General features: G+C 27.5%; 2 protein-coding genes across 2 annotated transcripts; both read left to right on the top strand.

Annotated features, from left to right (window-relative positions):
- Window positions 1–4054: 4054 nt before the first annotated feature.
- On the top strand, window positions 4055–8910 carry LOC112685621 (mpv17-like protein 2; the record flags this gene model as incomplete). Its single annotated transcript, XM_025557562.1, has 6 exons — window positions 4055–4154; window positions 4778–5208; window positions 7569–7807; window positions 8361–8489; window positions 8564–8624; window positions 8756–8910. Coding segments are annotated over exons 2-6 (756 nt in total), but the record flags the coding sequence as incomplete, so codon positions are not given.
- A 10687-nt stretch (window positions 8911–19597) lies between these two features.
- Window positions 19598–21925, top strand: LOC112685865. Its single transcript, XM_025557891.1, has one exon. The coding sequence runs from the start codon at window positions 19847–19849 to the stop codon at window positions 21446–21448; it is 1602 nt and encodes a 533-aa protein (XP_025413676.1). The 5' UTR covers window positions 19598–19846; the 3' UTR covers window positions 21449–21925.
- The last annotated feature ends 2028 nt before the right edge of the window (window positions 21926–23953 follow it).

The raw sequence follows: 23953 nt of genomic DNA on the forward strand, positions 1-23953 counted from the left end.
TACGGGTGTGTTATGTACCTAAATGTTATTAGCTGTTCGATAGGTAATGCAATTATTTCTATGCGCTCTCATAAAAAAACTAAGTGTTTAATTTATATATTATACTAAAAATACTAATGATTTAAATTTAAACTTCAAACTGTGTAATGACTTTAATTTTCATACGATTTCAATAAAAAAAAAATATATATATATATATATTTTATTTTAATAATATTTTCTTAATATTTGAACTCACTAATGTTTGGTTAATTATCAAAAAATAAGTTAGTCAACATAAAATATATTTAGTAAATATAAGTCAAGCATGTGCAACGTTATCGGCTACACAAATAAAAAAAAAATTGTATACGATAATTATTTGATAAGAAATGTTAATATAAGTCCAATATTATTGAGTATTTTTACTTTAGTGTTAATTAATAGAAAACTTTTATTTTTAAATGTAAAAAGAATACTTTGATATTCGTATTTTATTATTAAATACTTTTATACAATATGTAGTATTTTAAATATATCTGCGAAGAGCTAATGAATATAATAATAATAATAATAATAATCTAAATTGATTGATGATCAAATTGTAGGAAATTATTTTATTATTGAAAATTAAAATTAAATAACTTTAACTATTTTACCAACATTTTATGAAAATTCATTTGAATAATACAAAATAACTATATAATTCTGGAAAAGAAAAAGATTATTTTTTTATGATAAGTAAATAATAACGATTCCATAATATGGTTTTGGGTTTTATTATCAGTTAGAACTACTTAAACAATTTAATGTTTTAAAGTAGGTACTTATTGTTAAAGTGTAAATTTATCATTTTAAAACGATAAAAGAACTATAAAATAGTAAAACAAAATATATTTATAAACATAAACTCACTTCTAAAATTAAAATATATGACTGTACACGCGTGTATACGTCATGAAATCTATTATCGATGTAATTTGTTTTTTGAACAATTAGTGATGGGCATATCCAAATTTGACAAATCCGAATCATAATAACAATTATAAGTTATATAAAAAGCAAATTCATGAATCCTGATAATCTGGATACTTCGACAAATCGGGATAAGAATTTTATTCATATTCGGATATTCGTATAATTCAGATCTTCGGATTTCATGCACATCCCTAGTGCCAAGGTCGGTGTTAGGAGGAGGCAAAACGGAGCATTTGTCCAAGGCCTCACACTTAAAATTTTAATTGAAAAATATTTTGTATGGAAATCTCATAAAATAAAACTTGAAACGCATGGATCACCTGGTGAGTGCGATTTTTTGAGAAATCCATTGGCATATAACAAAACAATAATATATTATATTTAATATGTCATAAATGCATCAACGACGATCCGTATGGCACGCCGCACGGTATGAAGGCGGAAGGTATGATATGGCGTGCAACTGTTACCGAGTCTGATTACATAATATCGTATTTAATTACGGTCTACAGGGCTACAGGTGACTATGATTATTGGTAGGCCTAGGGACTTATAGCTCTAAAAAATACATAAATATGCATTATAATATGCATTAAAAAGAAATTACCACATAATACACAAAATAAAACGTGTCCATCGGATGTAAATGTATCTTTAAACTCCGAAACAAAACTTTGTAGTAAGCTACTCGTAGACTCAAAGCCGAAACTAGACACTTTTATTAGGTCAGGCCAAATGAAAAATATAAAAAGTATTATTACATAAAATTAACTATTATTTCCTGTAATATAATTATAAAAATAAACGTCAAATGTCTAAATTAAACAATAACTAATAAAACCGATTATGGTATTTACTTGGTTATATTTTTAAAAATATATGAATTATTGAAAATAAATAGACCTCGTCAATTATTATTTTATGTTTTTATGGACAAATTGATGTATTAATAGTTAGTGACGTCATTGTTATTCTTTATTGTATCATTACATTACATTATCATACACAATCCAGAATAATTTCCAAGGTAAATATATAAAATAATTTAATAATAAGTACATTTTTATAAATATATTTTAGTAATTTAACATTTTTGTTAACAGTTTATAATTCAACCAGTCCAAACTGTGTCTATGAGTTAAAAAATTTGTAAAATTACATTTTGTTTCTAATAAATTTATAATTTTTTCAAGTTAAATGCATATTTTTTTATTTTTCGTGCTATTTATAGCGCAAATTTTAGAGCTTTTAAGTGCATATTTAAGAACTAAAAAAATAACATTATTAGTGCTACAACTTCCGAGCCCTGCTTATAAATTTATAATACTGTAATTCAATGTATCACGAAATAAAATAAATTAGCACACAGTAATTACTTACATTTAAAAACGTAAGTGGGCATAGGTTTTGTGTTAAAAAATCATACCAAAATAAGTTATTATTAATAAACTTCGTTGTAAATAGACAATTGTAAAATATTTATGTATAGAAACATAAAAAAAAACGGTTTAAAATAAAAATGACGAAAACAATATTGTCACGAATCAAACTTATCAAAAGTGATTGGAATAATAGTAAATAATTAAGGTACATAAAAAATATAAATAGTAAATAATAAAATTTACAATATGATACTCAATCGCTAAAAGTCCATAACAATGAAGATTTTGATGAGGCGTCATCGAACAGCAGGAAATAATTAACACATTTCGCCCAAATTTGAATTTTTATCATTACTTGTTTACAATTACATAAAAATAAATATTATGACTAAATATTTAACAGCATATCAATAATCAAAAATCCAATCCATCTCTTTTATCACTTATTGATAATTATGTATTTATACCTCGATGGTATTGAATGTTTATGTTTATGTGTACAGTTTTCGATTGCGTCTTATTATTAAAAATTACTTTATTTCTGGCTTACTCTGACGTTGCCACACACACACACGCATGCGCACATGCACTTCTCCCCGCACCAAACGAAAATTAGAATAGTATTGCTTCAATAAAAACGTGTGCGCAATAAACATTTCCCATGTGGATGGGTCCCAAATGATCTTTTCTAACTAAATTGGATCCAAAAAAAAAAAAAAAAAAGGTAGTGGGTAAGTTGAGTTCCGGAAAAAAAAGATTGTAGCTAAATAGAATCCCAGCACAAAACAAATTATAAAATACGAACACTTATATTGTGTTATTTATTTAATACGTAATAATCTTAATTAGAAGTCAAATCTTACAATTATGGAATAAATTGCGTATATTAATATATCATTATTATAATTGAAATAAAATATATCATATATTTTTTATAATATTCTTGGTAAAAACTTAAATTATATGGATTTATTAAACTCAAATCGGGTTATCGTATATTAGAGTATTTTGACTTTTGTTCTCTTAAATATTATTCTTTATCAAGCGCACTATTCTTTTTTCGTTTTGTACTTCGTAATTCAAGGGCATATTTGATTGGGGGGGGGAAGGAGGCATTCGCCCCTATAGCTCGTATTTTATTTGAATATAATACATTGCTTTATTTAAAAAATGTAATGTATAAATAATTAAGAATATAAATTACCAGTATAATATGATAATAAATTCAATACTATGTCAATTTGATCACGGGTATCAATTTATGTATATCTTCTTACATCATAACATTTATGGTTGTGGAACGAATAGTGTTAACTTCCACGGATATTGTTATGGTTTACAACCGTAATCGAGGTATTTATCAGATAGTCCTTGTGTTCCGAAAATCATCAACTAATCTAGCGGATTCTTCAGTGGATTGATTGGAGTTTAAGAACATCTTTTTGGTGCATTACGTTATAACAAGTTGGGTAATACGTTTGACCGCCATCAACCGCTATGATGTTAACAAATTATCAATTATATTCAAGCAAGATTGTTGATTGTTATGAATTAACTAATAAAGTACAAAATATAATTGAATAAAATATTAATTGAAAATTGTAAATTAAATATATTAAATATTAAACATATCTCATTACATATTTTTTTTAAATCATCTTTAAGAAATGAATACATATTTAGATAAGAAAAAAATGTTATTGTTAAATCAACTTAAAAATACTAAATCCCGTATTACTAACTTCATGTTAGTTACGAGTTTGTACAATGACAGACTTTAAAAGTCATTTAAGACTTAACAGGAATTCAGTTGAGGTAAGCATTTTTAATATTAAAATAATAATTCATTTTGAATGTTAATTAATTTTGTATTAAATGAATGGTGGTACGTCAATAGAACGTCCAAAAAACTTAAAATTCGAATAATTTTTTTTGAGAACAAATGGTGGGAAGAGATGAAACTTCCTTTCTCCGGATCTGCTACAGAATAGAATCAATCATATCTTTTTTTGACTATTTCTGATTTAGTGATTTTTTAATTTGATCATCACATCGTTCTTCTCTGTTCGTCTCTATCATATTCTGCCGTTCTTCAGCTCTTCAAACTTGATTTAGACTCTAATGTCATTAAACATCACATATTAATAAGAATATTTAAGGTGACGGTTATTGATTAAGAAAAAACTAATTTGGTAAATTATTATTACGCCCGGTTATTAAATATTTTCATTTTATTATTAAAAAATAAAATATCGTAAAAAACCAATGTCATCTCATAGATATAATGTTCTTTCCTTTAAGTTTGATGATAGATCAGGCCACTCGGATATTAAAGCCAACAACGTATTATTGTTTATCGAAACTTGCACATATGTACCGGCCCCGCCGAAATCACTACAGTTGCGCGGCACTGATCGCGTACCCCATGTATGTTGCAGTTGTTTTTGCGTAAAAATTGTTGATTGGGCAGACGGCCAATATGGTTTTGCGGCCGTTGGTCGAGCGAGGAAAAATCGAGGTGAATACGGACGGTCCGTCGTACAGATCGTGTGCGACAGCCGACCGATTTTGAACACAAGGACACCGATAAATATACATACCAACACAGGTTACGAATCGTAACCGACCGTCGTCATCGGGCCAGTCATTCCGGACACTAACCGATCGTCGTGAACGTGTGCACCGTATCGCGAGCCGATGTCCGCAGCCGGGAGAAGACTGTGCGCCGCGGCCGCGTACGTGTTGGACAAGCATTTGTTCGCGACCAACACGTTCAGCGGTTCCGCGATCATGTGTTTCGGCGACGTAGCGCAGCAGTGCGTTGAACGATACCACGGGCTGTCCGACGGCCACGACAACGAAAGAACAGGCGAGTAATATCATTGGTGGCGGGGGTTACGGCACGAGAATGGTTTCTCGGACTTTTTAACGTGCGCATAACCGAGGGTACTGCAACTCGGATTTTCGGGTCTTCGACCGTTGCAGTACACGAGACATATGGGTGTAAGATGTTGGGCTAAGTTCTAATTGAAATGTATACATAATATTTGCTTACATTGGTCTAAAAAATAGCGAATAATAATATAAAAATAATACCCACTCAAAATAATATGCAAAAACCTTTTTAACCTACCTATTTCTTTAACATTTACATTTTAACTAACAAAATTAAAATTTAATTTATTTCATAAATCGCCTATTTAATTTAATTTTACTAATATTGTTTAAAGATATCAAAAAAGGTAACTTAAATATGTATTATTATATTTATACTCCATGACTGATTAACAAATAAAATAGATATATGGGCTGATATGTTTGTATTTATTAGTTTATCAACAGTGGCGGATTTAAGGAAGGCCATATGGGTCTTGCCCTAGACCTAGGACAGGAGCGTATTTAAATTTTTTTTGGAGGGGTTGGGAAATTTTCTCTACAAAAAATTTCATAATTCAACCAATTTAAAACAAAAATCAGAATTTTAATAAACAATTTTAATTTTTATTGTATAATCATATAACTATTTTTACAAAATTATTAAAATTAAATTAAATGAAATACCTAATTATAATTATAATTTACAACATTTAAGAAATAAAATTGAAACAGTTTTTAACACAGCTAAAAACTACTAAAAAAAATTCCTAAATCGATTAACCACAAAATCTATTAATATCTAACTTAGCCAGCGAATTCATCTCAGACAACCCTCCACGTCGATTAAAAAGACATTGGAGTCGAAATCTCTTGTATCTCGACTTACATTAATTAAACAAGCAAACCTCTATTTCCCTCAAGTCGGAAGGTTTCCACACTGGTAGGCCTCCCTCGTCATGTCATTTCAAGTTGCTGTATACTAGTTTGTTATCAAATTTACTTATTGTATATAAAAAAATTACAAATTGTAAATACACTTAAATGTTAATAAAATAAATAAATAAATAAAATAAAATACCTACATAAGTACACTAGGAAACATGAACAATTTGAAACTAATAATTGATAAAACAATGATAATATGAACTTCTACGATTTACATTTTATAGGGCAAAAGCAGTCTTCAAATTATTATTTTTAAATTTCGGGGGGAGCCTTGACTACTCTTTGAACCTTCCCTCCCTCACAAAAATATTCAATATTATCACAATAATAAATAACCATATTATGTTCAACCACTTCAAAATGTCCGTAAAGGGTAAATAAAAGTATAAGAATATTTGAAAAATATAATAAAGTTAAATGGAATAATTAATAAAGTTACTTCATCCGAATTTGTTGTTAATATTAAATGTTAATGTGTTATACCCTGTCGGTAATGTCTGTGCACGAGTATGGTTGGAATGTCAGAAAAAAAGATGCATTTGCATCAAAATCCCAGTCCTATTAATCACCAATAATTTGTAATATATGTCGTAATTACTCATTAGCAGGGCTGGACGAAGGGAGGGCTGGGGGGGGGGTTTATAGCTTCGGGCCGCTAGTTGAAAGGGGCCACAATAAGCTACCATTTATTTTTTCATATAAAACTGCATCAAATAAATATGTTAAAAAAATAGTGTTTTTATAATTTTCAACAATATACAAATATATTAAATTTATTTTAATTAATATTTATTACAAATTGCAAAATCTTAAAAAAAAAATGGAATGGTTTTTTGTAAAAGGGCCTCACTAAAAGTAATAGTCCCCTAGTATTATGACCATAATCCGGTCCTGCTCATTAGGTTAGATACATATATGAATATTAGCAGTAATAATTATTATTAGTTTTATATCAAGTTTACTTCCCATTAGTAAGATGTGAATAGAGTCCTCATATGTATATGACTTGATCCCAAAGAGTGAGTTGCTTCATCTAACACTCATTACATACCTATATGTTATTAAGCTACCCTATTAAGCTTCCCTCCCTTCTCTATACGTCTATGAGTATCAGAACTTATTTTTTTTTTTATAGAATTCGTATTACTGACTTAAAAAATTTAATTTCATTCAGATATGCAAATAAATAAAGTTTACTATATTTTTTAACATTTCACTTATTTTCTAAGCTATCCTAACTCTATTATAATTAATAGTGTATTTGGTAGTAAACTAACTGCATACAGTAATCAGTAAATTTAAATATCTAGTTAAAACCTTTTTAGCATTTTTTTAACTTAAGTTTGATTTTCTAATTAGTTAATATTTTCTTTTGTTGTGTGTGAATGTATGCAAATATATGTTTAGCGCGAATTGCTGTTGTGGGTTGTATACTGGGATCAATACAACATTTTTTCTATCAGTTATTGGACAAACGGTATCCAACTAGAGACAATCTAACAATATTCAGAAAAATACTCATCGATCAAACTGTATGTACACCCATCAACATTGCGATATTCATTTATGGACTGGGTATTTTAGAAAATAAAACTTTTGCCAACATGAATGAAGAATTTAAGAACAAATCTTTAATGATATTTTTGGTAAGCTGGATCAACATAATTCCATGGACAAATAAGATTTTAATTATATATATTAATATTTATACATAATTTTTAATTAATATAAAATTAATTTAACAGTTGAAAATAATAATATAGTTGTAAAAGGTTTGGAGATTACACTAGTGGCCATTAATTATAGAAATAATATAATAATTTATTTTCTATAAAATAACTTAGAAATTTGTTTAGTCTGTTATTAAAATAAATAATACATAATTATTATAAAATGTCAAACATTTGTTAAGAAATGTACGTGTTTTGATGAGTGAACTTAGACTAATTAGAGTTGGCTAATATTCAAAACTATTTCAACAATGTAGTTTTATAATACAAAGAAGTTCCGCGCCAATTAACCGACTAATAATAACTTAGAAAAATAAATATAATTTAATTGATTTGTTCTTAAAATTTATTTAGTGAAAAGTTTGCATTTTTACTTTATAACCGATTCTATTTGAAAATTATTAATATTTTTCTTAAGATTTTTATAATTTTATATTTATCACTATTATCACTAAATGAACACTTTTAGGTTGACTGTGCTGTTTTTGTTCCATCACAATACATAAATTTCAAGTTTCTAGATCCAAAATATAGACTTCTATTCACAAACATAGTTTCTATTATGTATGATACTTTTCTCTCTTACATTAAATATACAGTAAGTAGTTAATTAAGTTAAATCTCTTAAATGTATGAAATACTAATTAATGAAAATATTTAAAATATTTTCAGCATGATATTCTCAAATCAATGGAAATACAAAAAAAATGCAAAAAAAATAAAATCATTCAATGTATGAGCAAACTGTATAATAAATAAATCTATTTTTAAATTCGACATAAATAATAGAATAAACGGAGAAAAAAATAGTATTAAACAATTATTAAATTTATAAAAATCTAAAATGTTGTATTATTAATATAGATAATGAACTCTTGAAAAAGTATAGCTGCAAGCCTATCAAGTCTGCCATGAAGATCACCACCACTGTATACACAACAATTTTGTACATGCTTATATACAATTTCATAATTTATACAAGCCAAATAATTAGGCTATTGTTTAAATATTTATACATCCAAGAATATTTTTGAAAAACAAACAATTTAAAATTAAAAAATGTTCAAATAGTAAATTTGATTTGTAAAATAAGTAAACTATACTTGTTTATTAACTAAAATGATTAATGTAGTATATTTCAATTTTTATTTTGTAATTAGTTTAGATAATTAAATTAATCATTACAATAATATATTAACTACCTATATGTAATATTCTAAAAAAAGTATTATTACCTTGAATGGTTATATTAAGGTTAGGTTCAGAGCCGTACCGAGCCATTTTTTATCCTGAGGCAGAACTTTAGAAATGCGCCCCCTTGATGGGGGGGAGGGGGTGACACACTCACAGTTTTTAATATTTTTCAATAAAATAATAAGATTAGGAAAATCAGTAAATTTTTAATTAGGTTTCGAGCTAAACAAGAAATTATATTTTTAGCCACAAGTTTATAATTCTCAACCTTATATTATAGGAAACAAATCAATTCAAATTTTACAAATTTATTTATAAGGTATTTCAAAATAATAATTAATAATAATAAAAATAAAAAATAATCATTATTTATAACGATATTTTCCTTGCTTTTGTGTCGGCAAATTTGTCAATAACTTCTTCGTAATCCAATTTACTAGCGATTTCTGTTTCTATTGAAATGATGGCCATGCTTGATAATCTCTCTTGAGCCATTGTAGATCTTAAGTACGTTTTTATCAATTTAAGTTTGCTGAAACTCCTTTCACATGAAGCTGTTGTAACGGGCATTGAAAGAAAAATCCTTATAGCAATTTTTATTTAGATACGATTCTTTAAGCTTATAATCGTGAATTATTTGTAATAAATCCAAAAACGTAACTGATTCAATACTTGGCAAAATTGATAAAACTGCATGTTTAAAATCTTTAATTTCTTCAACTATTTCCGCAGTATTTATATCTTCATTATATTTTAATCCTAGATCAGCAGCTGCTTTTTGCAAATCGTGTGAATTCATATTGGTTAATGAATGACCGGAAAGAAATTCAAAATCGTTTGAAATTTCCATAATTTTTTCATACCGCCATGTCATCTGAGTAAGAAGAATATCTATTGAGTCTATAATAGTAATTCGAAAGTTTTGTTCTGTAGAAATATTTATTACGTTATCATCTGTTTCATAAAGTTCTAATCTTTTTTCTTTTTTTTGTTCTTGATTCCTTTAAAGTTGTCGATATTTGTAACTCTTCTGCAACTTTTGTAGCATTTGTAAAATTGTCTTCCATGGTTGTGTCACGAATTTCCTGCAAAGCATTTTTAAGCCCGAGTAGCAAATTGGAAGCTTTTTCCAACGATAAGCTTTTGTTTTGTAAAGCTTGATTAACACGATCTATACTACTTAAAATTTGATTCCAAATATTAAGTAAGCAAAGAAAGTCAAAATTGATCAATTGAAGTAAATTTTTAGCTGCTGATTTTGTTTCCAAATTTAATTCTGAGTCAGAAATATTTTGTAATACCTTAAATACTTCTTTTATTTGGGAGTTCATGGCCTTAACAGCTTGTGCTTTTGAAGTCCATCTGGTATCTGAATGACCTTTCAATGAAATTTTTAATGTATCCATTAAAATTTTCCATCAAGTAGTTGATTTGACAAAATACGTATATATTTTCTGAATCACATCGAAAAAAAATTGTACCTTAACATTAGCTGATGCTGCATGTACGCCACTTAAGTTAAGGCAGTGAGCAGCGCATGGAATGAATTTGGCTAAATTGTTTTTATTTAATATGACTGCCTGAACGCCACGGTATTTTCCTGACATGTTAGCTCCATTGTCATAACCCTGTCCCCGTACATTTTGTACATCAAGTTCATCAGCTTTTAATTTTGTTAATATTTCCATAGCCAACCCGTCCCCAGTTTTTTCCTCCGTGTTTATGAAATCTATAAAACTTTCTTCAATTGTAATTTTTCCATTGTCAATATCAACGAATCACTTCGGCCATTTGTTCAATATGTGACACGTCGGGAGTGCAGTCAAACAGCAAAGAAAAATATTTTGCTTTTTTTATTTTAGATAATATTTTATTTCGAACTGTTTGTCCTAACAAACAGATAAATTCATTTTGTATTTTTGGAGATATATAACTGATAGCTCCTTTGTTATGATTTACAAGATGTTGTTTTAGAATATTATCATATTTACTAAGTAATTCTATTAAATTTAGAAAAAATACCAGAATGTTTATTTCCTACTGTTGTGCTCGATCCTCTAAATGCTAAATTATTTTTTGTGCAAAATAAAATTGCATCTAAAATTATACGAAGTATATGACGCCATCAATCTTTTTCTAGCAAAATCGCCTTTTGTAATTTATCGTCAAAGCATTGAAAGTTTTTTAATCTATTTTCAAGAGATTTCCATTGTAAGAAATGATTTCTATGATCAGCCGATTTCTCGTGATCTAAAATACGATTAATATTTTTCCAATCCGAAAAACCCTCGTTTGTACATGCAATACTTCCTGTTTTTAAGGTATTTGATTTAAATAAACAGCATGGAAAACAGAATACGGCTTTACTATTTTTAGAATAAATCAACCAATTTCTGTCTATAACTTCATTGTTCGGTAAAGTTTTTTTTAACCAATAAGGGGAAAATCGACGACCATCGACTGACATAGATTTGCTAAAACCAGCATCTTTACCTTAATCAGGTTCTTGCGTTACGAGGTAAACTCTAATGCTATCCGTAATTGGGGGCCAAGAAGGTGGATCGTTACAATTTATAAGTTGAAAAAATGTTTCAAAACTAGTTGAAGAAGATGTAGGTTCACGAATATCTTGAATTATTTCATTTGATTTTGTTGTAATAGAACTAACACAAGTTTCAATTTCTTCACCTACTAATATTGTCTTATTATTAAATGAGTCATTTGAATCACCGGAATTTTCTTCTGAAATAAAAATTAATGATTATGAATACTATTTATTTCTGAATAGATCTCGGTTTTGCAAACGTACATTTGGTACAACGGTTAACGCACGAGGAACAGACAACAGTAACAATTATTCACGATAGACAAATAATAATAAAATTGACATAATATAGATAATATATTATATAAAATCACCGAAATTGTAGAAATCGTTTAAATAATTATAAATACTAACTACATCTTTTCAGTGGCGGTTTGAAAAGGCAGTGGCGGCGCCTCACCTAAAATTTTGTAGCAAATAATACTCTAAAAATATATTTCTTGGTTCACCGACAGCAAACATTCGCTAATAATTTTTAACATTTTTATGATTTTATTTGAAAAAAATTCTTCTTTACGAAGTTTAATAATATGAATTATCATTTATTTTATTATAGTATAATATTATTCCGTGTTTATTACCAAAAATAGCAACAAACCGATAAGAAATGCACGAAATAATAATTACGTAAACAAACGCTCATATATCAGCTTTTGGTACTACTTTGAAGAAACCGCCAACCTGAGTAGTTTTACAGTTTACTACCTTAACTTTTAATTAGAAAATAAACTAACCTTTATCTTCTTGATATTCTTTCAAGTTTGACACTAATTCAGTCGATTTTTCATCTAAAACAGAACCTTTAGAAAACCAGTCTTTCATTTGTTTTGACAATTGTACGTCTTCATTTGCTTTTTTTTTTCTTAATACTTCGATTCTCTGCTCCACTTCGTTTCTTTTTATTATTCATTATTATTTTTTAATAGTTAAACTATCTGTATTGTTTAAAAACACATTAATTTGGTATAAATAATTTGTACCTGTTTCTTGTTCGAAAAAAAAATAGAAAGCTACACACTTGCCGAGTGATCAACAAATACTAAGTCAAATTATTAAAATAGTAATAATTACACAAAATTTGTTCACTATTTATAAACTGATGTATCGTACGTATATCAACTGATATAATATAGATATTAAGCATGTACGTCGATTGATTCGTCGATTAAACAGAAAATAAAGATAATATACTACTGTCTACTATTAACAAAATACCCATATAAGTTATAATGGTATACTATTCTTATCGGCGATCAACGTCGTCATAATTTCGGGGAAAAAAATAAACATTATGTTTACGGATTAGTGCGTAGAAATGAAAAATATTATTTTGACAATATTTTTTCATAAATTAATCATTTAATATTTTTGCGCCCCCCAGCATTAGGCGCCCAAGGCAAACGCCTCGCTCGCCTCACCCTAGTTACGGCTCTGGTTAGGTTATACTTAACTTAATTAAGCATGTCTACCAATATTCCAAATGGTAAATTAAATTGTTTAATCAATGGTTTCGACAATAATAAGCAATTTTTCTGGACTAATTTCAGTAAATATTTAAGCTTGACTAATATTTTTATTACCAGATATAACACTGGATTATTTATATCTGTTTGTTCACATTGTATACATATTACAACAACTGGTGATAATTAGTGATGGTTAACGGTGACTAAATTTGGTCACCGCGACAATGATGACTGCTACTTCAATGTCACAGTGACTTTTAATGATGACTGGTCACCATTCGTTTGAGTGATAAGTATTTAAGTTACTCAGTTATCATCATCGAGTATTATATTGGCTTAATTAGGGTGACCTCAAATGTGGTTTTGTAGTCACTAACTTACAGTTATTTTTAATGGTGAATCGACATTACCTATAATATTTTTTTGATAATTATAAAATATTATTGTTGCTAATCAAAGGCATAAATAGAGGACATAATATATATTCAGTTAGCTTAGTAGTTTACTAGTTACTAGCACCTTGAACATATTTTTTAATATACCTACGAGTTACGATGGCTACAGCTTATAAGTTAGTTTTATTTTTACTTTTATTAATATTCAGTTACTAACCACCATCGCCGCAAATAATAATATAATGTTAGTGTAATAGTCTTACCTGTTTGCTATTGTTCACGATTAAAGATAGTATTAGATTAGAATTAGGACTGATAAAACTGATAACAATCACCACAGTCACAGTTATTGATACATGAGTTCTAAGTCACCAAAGTCGCTAGTCACCATTTATTTTTGAAATTATCGCAGTAACTGACAGCGACACTGTTTTCGGGGTGACAAAGTAACGGCGATATGATTTTACACTCATCACTAGTGATAATGATGTTGCAAAATATTCTAACAAATTTCTTAAAGAATATTCTATTCCTTATGCATGTGTATCTTAAAGCAGCAACTGTATGAACTTAGAATGTTTCCCATAGATATTGAAAATACAACAGAAATTGAATACAGAATAGATATGTACCAGAATTAGATGATTCTTCATCAACTAAGCCATTTGTAACCTTCCAAACATAACAATAGGTACCTGATATAAAAAAAATGTATTATATTTATTAAAAATAAACCATAAAAGTGAAATAATTTGTCTACATTTATTTTTATGAATCAACGAATCAATCTTCCATCAAATTATATAGGTATCTATTGTCTAGCACTTTTCACTGTTGATCTAATATTTCCTGCTTCTACATTTTTTAAAGCATTCTGTAAGTATGTATGGCAAACATAATAATCATATTTCATATAATAGTAGTATATTTATTGATTTTTTAATACCTTATGATTTCTATGAGTCCCATAATCTTTATGGACAAAACACACAAATAAAGGGATAGTTGATGTCAACCATGTTTCAAACAAGTGAATCAGATGTAATGGATATAAGGTTGTTTTCGTGGTTTTTCTTATTAAGGAACTCTGCGATATTTCATTAACCTTTGTGTATTATAAGTTTATGTAGAACAAAAAAAACATACATTCATACAGCATACATGAGAATAAAGAACATACCTATAAATAATTATGATTTTCATTTTAAATTATGTATAACTATGATAATGTAAATTAAAATATTAGTTAAATAATAATATTAAATAATATATAATAATAATATTAAAACATTTACTTGTATATCTTTAGATATATTTCAACATTAAAATATAAGTTTTTATTCATAACTAATTTATTTCTCTGTTGTTTAAATTCTAGGAAATCAAATATTGCAAAATTATTTTCAAAAAATACAAAATATATATTTATCTAAACCGTGTATTAAAATGATATTACTTGAGGTAATGATAACTAATGATTATTACAGCTTTAGTAGTACTTAAAGAGCTTTGTAAATAAGGCTATTCTAACATGTTAGAATAGCCTTATTTACAGAGCTATAATGGTTTTAAAATTTAACTGCAGTTAAATTTTAAAACCATTACGAAAATTGAAAACAGTCCGGTTAATCTAAAAAGACAACTTTTCGATTATTTAAGATGGGCAGATTTCAATTCTTGAATTATTTTACTACTTTATTAGGTTATACTGGAAATATATTTTTAATTTTATTTTTTTCGTATTAGTAAATGACGCTTTAATATTGAAAATGTTTCAATTATAACATTTTGAATTTCGAGTTTCCGATTTTTTAAATAGAAATTGATTTCCAACACAACCTTGTTAAAAGCCCGACAAGCTATATCTTTTTACAGAATTGAAACGGACCCATCGTAAGTAGTCAAAAAGTTGTCTACCTATTGGGTTTTATATGTATTAAATAAAATAAAAACGTCTCTTGCGAGTGTCGCGGCGATGACATGTGCATGTGCGATGAGACACTCTATAATTCTTGGAATCACGAACGCTCTTCTCGACATTACGATAAGAATAATCCTAACAAAATCATGCTTACTTAGAATGATTGGATTTAAATTCTGTAAAAATATTTGAGCTTATTGACATACTTTCTAGGTTGTTGTGGGAATCGACTTTGATAATATTCTTTAAATATATGCTTATATGCTAATTTGTTTTTTCAAATTGTTTAACATTTTTAGATTTACTAATGAGTCTTTTTTAAGGAAGTTAAACACGTATTCAAAAATCGGCTTCCACAATAACTTAAAAAAATAACGATGAGTTCAAATACTTTTACGGATTTCCATATACTCTGAATTTTCGTACTTATGTCAGACTTTTAGGTTTAAATAAATAAAAATTAGTTTCTCGTTGGATCAAACAGTTTTATTGTATCAAACTCAATGACGTGTCCCACTCCAGGATACGGTCGAGAAAAAAAATTAAAGCATATGGGTATGTTTGAATTTGCTATAACTCAAAAACAAATAATGTTTTTGTCCACCATAGTTGACATGACATCATACACTCAAGAATTTTTGTCCAAATCACCAAGTTGAGAAATGTCAAGCCGTTAAAATAACGCTCATATGTTGCCAGTCTTAAGTAGGTAATCTGAAATTATTTCGTAATTGAGTATTCAGAATCTAGTTGTTATCGCCGGTCTTCCTCATCATCAAAAATCATTTACTACGCACACGTATGAAGACCACGAAGCAACAACAAGACATCTCCAATTTTTCAAAAGGAACAAAAAATTGCTTTAAAAATTAATAAATAGTTTTAAAAATTTACAAAAATTAGCTATACAAAAGAAAAAAAATTATGAGATTAAGCTATATAATATTATTCCTTACAACATCTTTAAAGTATTCATTTTTTAAATCAATATATTAAATATTTACTTTGTAAGAAATAAATGATATCATTAAACTCTTTATGTTTAATTCTGAAATCCAATCAATTTATTATAAATTTATTTTATTACAATTTATTATAAAACAAAATTAAAAATAACATAATTTCAGTCACTTAATAACCAATGATAATACTTTATTTGCATAAAATATTAAAAAACAAAATTAAAACTAACACATATTTATGCAGTGGTACCATACAACCAGATATCTCCGTTTGTACAAATCTCTGTATTTAATGATCGGATTTGTCTGGTTGTTGCACCAATCGCCGTAAAATATTTTTGTAATATTAAAAACTGAAAAAACGATTTTGCCAAAAAATGGAGATGTCTGGTTGTTGTTCCGTAGTCAATTCCAAATGAACTATGGTAAATTTACTCTATGATCTTTATGATTCTTCAGTTAATTAAAATTAAATTCAACATTTAAACAAAAACAAACATTTTTCAAAAATTGATGATAAATTACTAATGTACATATTCAAAATGAATAAATTGTGATTTCATGACGATTAAAATATCAATTAGTAATATAATATTGCTTACTTCGCGTCCTTTCCATCATTCTTAAACCATAAACTTACAAAATCTACAAAAGAAGGAGTAATGGATGAATCTCCCCGCCCCTTGTGATTTGGTTTTTTTAAATTTAATGGATGATTTGATAGTAAAATATTTTTCTGTTTTAACTACGGATAATATATAAAATTAACATTTTAATATCATTAATTTTATATATGTATTATACAATATTTTTTTAGCGGAAAATATTATAAATAATGGGCTAACGCTCTAGTTTTATGTCCAGTATCAATGTTTCCAAATATTCATTATATTGTTAATATTATATGTTTATTAGATAGCTATTAGTGTTGCTTTAGTAAGACGCATCTTTCCTAGACTTAAAGGGTACCTTCTAATTATAAGTAATGTAACTTTTATTTAAATTTAACTTTTAAGTATTCTATATTACTCAATAAACTTTAAAAAAAAATCTTAAACTTTAAGGTATATTAGTTTATATTATTATATTTAGTTTAATAACTAATAATTAAGTTGAACTAATAATTTAGTTTAACTATTTGGTATTTATACCTAGTGGTATATAATACAAATAATTTAAAAGTTTACTCCTCTAGTTTACTTCACTATACTGAAAATAAAATTATTATTTGTTTATATTATGGAAAAATAAGTACCTACATAATTTTCTTTGCTAAAGCTTTTTATAATATTCTTATATGAGTATTTTCATAAAAAATATGCATTAGTCTTACAAAATTGAATGATTTTAAGTAGAGATCCTATACGTACTGTATTTTATGGGGTTGACCTGTGTTTGAATGAAGTGTCCGGGTATCCCGACACAAGTTTAAAAATTATAATTTTATCCCATATTTTGAATAATCCTTCTCGTATGTACCTTATTTTAAAAATTAAATGTTTTCACATAATGTAGCTTTTTAAATTTTAAATTATTCATAAACTATAATATCTATATCAAATGATAACTAATAATATTCATTTATAAAAATAATTTGAAAAACAAATTAAAATCATGATTTTTTTATTATAGGAAAGTTACCTATCTTATTACTTTTTTTTAAATTAAATTTATATTTGTTTGAAGTATCAAATATTGTTTTTAACTTTATTTTATAGTATAATTAGTAACTGTGAGAAAAATTTAATGTTACATAGAGGCCAAATGTAATTTTAGCTACCAAATGTTTACAAAGAATTTGCATAACAAACATTTTGTAATATGGTAATATGTTAATTGCTAACATAAGTCCCCTCACCATTCCACATATTAACACCAATGTAAATGACAAGTATAGGTATGATTTAAAATGTCCCGTATTTTTAAAAATAAATCTGGGATCCCTAATTTTAAGTAATTCTTTGATTAAAATTTTTTTTATTTAAAATGTTCCAATGTTATACATATATTTTAATAAGCATGTGATTTACTTTATATATTTAGATTGAAGACATGGTTGAGATCAACAACTAGCGATGACTGATTAAATGGACTAGCACTGCTTTATATCCATAGACTATTTATTTAGGGTTGCTGTCCGTCCCGATATATCAGGATGGTCACCGTTAATGAGCTCTACGTTCCGACGTCCCGACAAAAGACTAAAATGTCCCGATCAAAACTGTTCATTGAAAATTTCTAATGTTTTGCTTTATTACTTACGAATATCCGATCGAAAATAAAAAATTACGTATGTTTTTAAACTTCTATTACTAAACGTATGGGTAAAAGTATTTTCGTTAATGACGACTTAGTGAACTGATGAATGAAATCGCCAGCTCCCAGAAACTATGGAGACAATTTTACAGAGTCAAGAACTCGGAGAATCTTCGGGACACTAAAATGTCTCCGATTCAAAAAGTAGTAAGAAATAAAGATGGACAATTGTAATTTTTTGATGAATTAAGGTTTTTATTATATTTAACTAGTATGTGCAGTGGATATTTTAACTAACATACTGGGCGACATTAATGTCGCCCAGTGAACATTTTTTGTCGCTTAGTAGATTGTAATATTAATAACTGGACGACAACAATTTTTTGGTAGAAATATAAAAAAAACGATAACACATCAAGTAATAATTAGAAATTTGGAATAATTATATTTATGTGTAATGCTATAAATTGCTAACATCACTATAAGTTGCCCATATACTGTCGAATATACACACCAGCGATCGGCTTCATTATCTATTTTCATTTATATTGTTTTGTGGGTATTTGACGACGTTATCGCGGCGCCGTATCGCAGCGTTGACGTGTGTAATAACATGTCTATTTTTATTTCAGCCAAATTTCTTAATATTTAATTTTGTTTTATCGTAAATATTCTGGTATTTTCTGGCATTTTTCCGGCATCCGACGAACATCGAGATCGAAGTGGATTAATAAAAATCATAAGGTAAGAAAAAGAATATACGTATTAACTGTAAAAACACTTATCTAATTTTAACTTTTTTAAGAATTTTATATTAAAGCTTAAGTTACTAGACTTAAGTATACTAAGTCAATAATTTATTTGTTTAAAACTTAACAACTTAAACGGATTGCAAACTAGGCGATTCAAATGAAAATTGAAAAATAAATTCCATCGCAAATGCGATGTATAGTAACAACTTGACTAGTAGTTTCATAACCTATCAATGTTTTATAATAGAAGTCTCCCGAGTTGGTATTTAGTAAATACTAATCACGACGATTCGTAATTATAGGGCTCTTTATATTGTATGCTACCTGGGCTTATCCGTGTCTGAAAATCACCCTAAATTAAACACCCATATAATGATGTTACTTGGTTATTGCAAACATTTTCTATGCTCAAAAAAATTAAATTGGGGAAGCGATCAGGATTAAAATGCATGGTTTGCTTTGAGCAAATTTCAGAAGCTATAAAGTTTTCTCGCAATGGGCATGTCCCAATAGCTGATGGTATAAGATGTGATGGTAAAAGAGAATTGATGAGGATTGTTGACCATTTGCATAGTGACGCTCATAATGCCGCTCGTAAAGCTGACGAGAATCAGCGCCTATGGCTAACACAGGCTGATAAACATCCATGGGTGAAAATTCTTAAAAACCATGAGTCGGAAATTATTAAAAATTTAATTGAATTAGCTGTCGATGTCCATAATGATAGCAAAGTATTGACATTATCTGCTAATTCTTGGCCATCTAGATCACTTTCGAAAATGCATGCTAATGCTCAAATTGCTAGTTATGGAGAACATGGTTTGGATTCTAAATTTGCTTCTTTTAAACAATCCTCTTCTGCAGTTCACTACAAAAATCCTGTTATATATCGTGAAATGTTAGATACGGTTGCTGAAATTACCATGGAGTCAGTTACAAACGAATTGAAAATTGCAGAATGTTTTACATTACAAGTTGATGGTTCTATTGATAAATATTCGATTGATAATAAGTTCATAACAGCCCGTTACCTTGATAAAAATAAAGTTATGAAAAATATATTTCTCGGAGAAAGCCATTCTTCTAAGCGTGGAGCAGAAGGCTTACTTGATTCGGTTATAATCGTTTTAAAAAACCTTAATTTAGAACACACTGCTACACAAAATATGACTGGATTAACTACCGACGGTGAGAGTGCCAACACTGGTAAGAAAAGTGGTCTCTGGGTCAGATTTCAAGAACATTTGAAAAAAGAGATACTTTGTATTTGGTGCGTAGCACATAGGTCTGATTTAGCGTTTGGAGATTTACAAACATCAATAGTGGAAGTAAAAAACTGGAAATCAAATGTGAAAGCTGTGGCTACATTTTACAGAAGCTCAGCAGTACGAATAGAAGAGCTCCAATCAATTTCTAAACAGTCAAAAAACAAGTATTATCGATCTCCAGAACATTTTGAAGTACGATTCGTTCAACATCTTATAAAATTAAGTGAATCAGTATGGAATAATTTAAAATCAATAAGAACACATTGGAATTCAATAATCACCAACACGAGTGGAAATAAAACTGAAAAATCTGTAGCTAAAGGATTTTTAAATCTGTGGAAAGAAGGCGGAGATCAAGAGTATTATACTGCATTAATGATGGATATACTTTACCAGTTTGAAAAATTACAAAAAGAAGGCCAAAAATCGATGACCACTTTATGTGATATAGAAACTACGAAAACGGCAGTACTTGCATCGTTGGATATAATTAAAACTAATTGTTTTCCTGGTGGAAAAGAAGAAGGTTTACAAAACTTGCAGTGTGATGTAGAATTAGAATATGAGGATGACAACGACAATAATATAAGAACACGAACGATAAGAAATTCTTATGTTTCGACAAAACGTTGTGTTTTAAGTGTTAAAAACGAAATTATCCTAAGTTCCATTGAATTTCTCCAACAGCGACTTAATTGTGAACAAAAAAGTAAATCAGTCGACTCAAATTATTCTTAAATGCACAGAATGGTACAGAAATGATTGCTTCTGTAAGATGTGATGTTGAAGGATTATTTAATAAAACTAACCTGAGTCAGTTCAGCGATGAAGTCATTGGGCTATATGCTACAGATAATCTCCCAGCACCACGCAGTATAACAGATTTTACTGGAAAACTTTATTATTTTTTAAAAATAAGTACACCAAACACTTTGTTTTCCAAACTCGTGCAGACATATATATCCCTTACTCCTCACAGTTGTGGGCCTGAACTCGCTGTATCTTGCCATACCATTTTAAAATCAAACAAGCAGTCTAATTCCAGATAATCAATTAATAGCCGTCTTTACATTGCTTTAAATAGCGGTGGTACAGCAAACTTTGATCCTAGACCATCAGTAGCTAGATTTTTACAGAAAAAAGAACGTAGATTTAAAATACCGGATGAAGAAGCCTACAAAGACCATGTCTTTATAAAGAAGTTCTTTGAAGAAGTGTGAAAAATAATTCATTTTAAAATATTGACAATTAAATTTGTTATTTTTTTTTTTTTAAATTATATACTTTTAAAATATGTTATGAACCATTATTTATATTATTATAAATAAAAAGGATACATTTAACTAACAAGCTATTTGTTCTTATTGATATATTACGGGTTTGGACAGTATATTAGACTCTAACAGTTAGAGTTTCCAAGGTTTGTATCTTTCTTTTTTTTTAGGCACATAAAAAATGATAGGTTAATGTTGATTTTATTAATTTTGCGTGGATTTTTTTTATGTCGCCCAGTGAAAATGTCTTAAAATATTCACTGAGTATGTGTGTAAGTGACGTTTATACACTGTATGGTGGACGATGTTGAGTGGTGACAGCGAATGGCAGAACCTGGGATAAATAACTACACTAATAAAATGTATTAATATTATATTCTAATATTCAAATACCGCAATATTAGTGCAAATGCAAAATCGTCGACCATTTTCTTATAAGTGTATATATTTTAAAAACGTTATTTATAGTAAAAATGAGTTACTGATGAATAAGTGTAATTCAGACCCGTATTTAGGGGTAGACATACGGGTAGGCACATGTCCGTTTTGACTAGAAAAATATATGGTCACCTTAATGATGGTGTCACTCAACAACACATTTTCATAATGATTATAACAGACGTTATATTATATAATATACGTTATGACAGAAGTTAATTTTCCTTGATCTTAGATTATATGTACAATATATTTAATTTATGCTCATGAAGTAATAAATAATTGCTGACAGTTGATTGGTTTGAATAATAATATTAAGCAACAACATAAAATAATTTTTATTCATTAAAGGTTTTTAAAATGTTGAATACTATTTTCTTCTTTTTTTACTAATAGTATAATATTTATTGTTAATTCATAAATAACTTAAATAAACAAAAATTTTTATCTATGAAATAATGATGACATCTAAAAAACTTAAATAAAATAAAATGTATTTACACATGTGTAAATTATAAATTTTCTTCTATTTAATATATAATATACTATAGTAAGTAGGAAATTCAAACAATGAACATTCAACACTAAAATGATTTTAATAGCCTTAGATTAAAAATACATTATACCCCTGTTGTGTCCATTAGTTGGTTACCAGTACATAGTTATAATTATTTGGATTACATTACACTTATATTAAACTTTAAAATTTAAGTATTTAATAAAGATTCGTACTATACATATAAGTAAATAAATAAAAACTTTATTTAAAAATTTAATTAATGTAGATCTTTATTTATAAGCATATTCAAGTCACTTAATTATTTTTAAATTATACTTAAAATTATAGCTAAGTGTTTAAGAAGTAAGTTTAAGAACCAAGAATTTTCCACGCTCAAAGTGGTTTAATCACAACTTTTTATTTTTATATTAGTATAACAAAGAAAATTAAAGTGAATTTTTCATTTTTAATGTTTCTATAGATGTTTAATAGATTTTTATTGTTACATGATTAGAAGGTAACAAATTTACTTGTTTGTATTCTTGAAAATATTAATGCAATTCATCTATTTTATTATATAAGCTATCATTACTTTTTATTACTTTACTATCATAAGCTTTTTTAGTTTATAGCAACTTGTTACATTAAAACTTATAAACCAATAACAGAAAAAAATTAAATTTAATCAAGGTTATCCATTATTAACTAATAAAACTATTAGATTAAGATTTAATTTAAATTTCAAAAAATACAAATTAATAAAATACTAATTTATATTTTATAAACATAATGACAAATATTAGAAAGAATTATTTTGATATTTCACAAGTTATTATTATCATAGAGTAGAGACAATTATAATATAATCTCACTGCTTACCAAACTTTTAATTGCATATATAATAGTGAAGATAACAATACCACAAGTTCACTTAAAATAAGTCTAATATTGTAATTGTAGGAATATATTAGAATTGAAATCCATTATGTATGTAATGTATTTTTTTTTTATATATTGTTATATTTATTTACA

The sequence above is a fragment of the Sipha flava genome, unplaced genomic scaffold (assembly GCF_003268045.1).
Source record: "Sipha flava isolate LNK unplaced genomic scaffold, YSA_version1 107_pilon_pilon, whole genome shotgun sequence".
Classification (NCBI taxonomy): domain Eukaryota; kingdom Metazoa; phylum Arthropoda; class Insecta; order Hemiptera; family Aphididae; genus Sipha; species Sipha flava.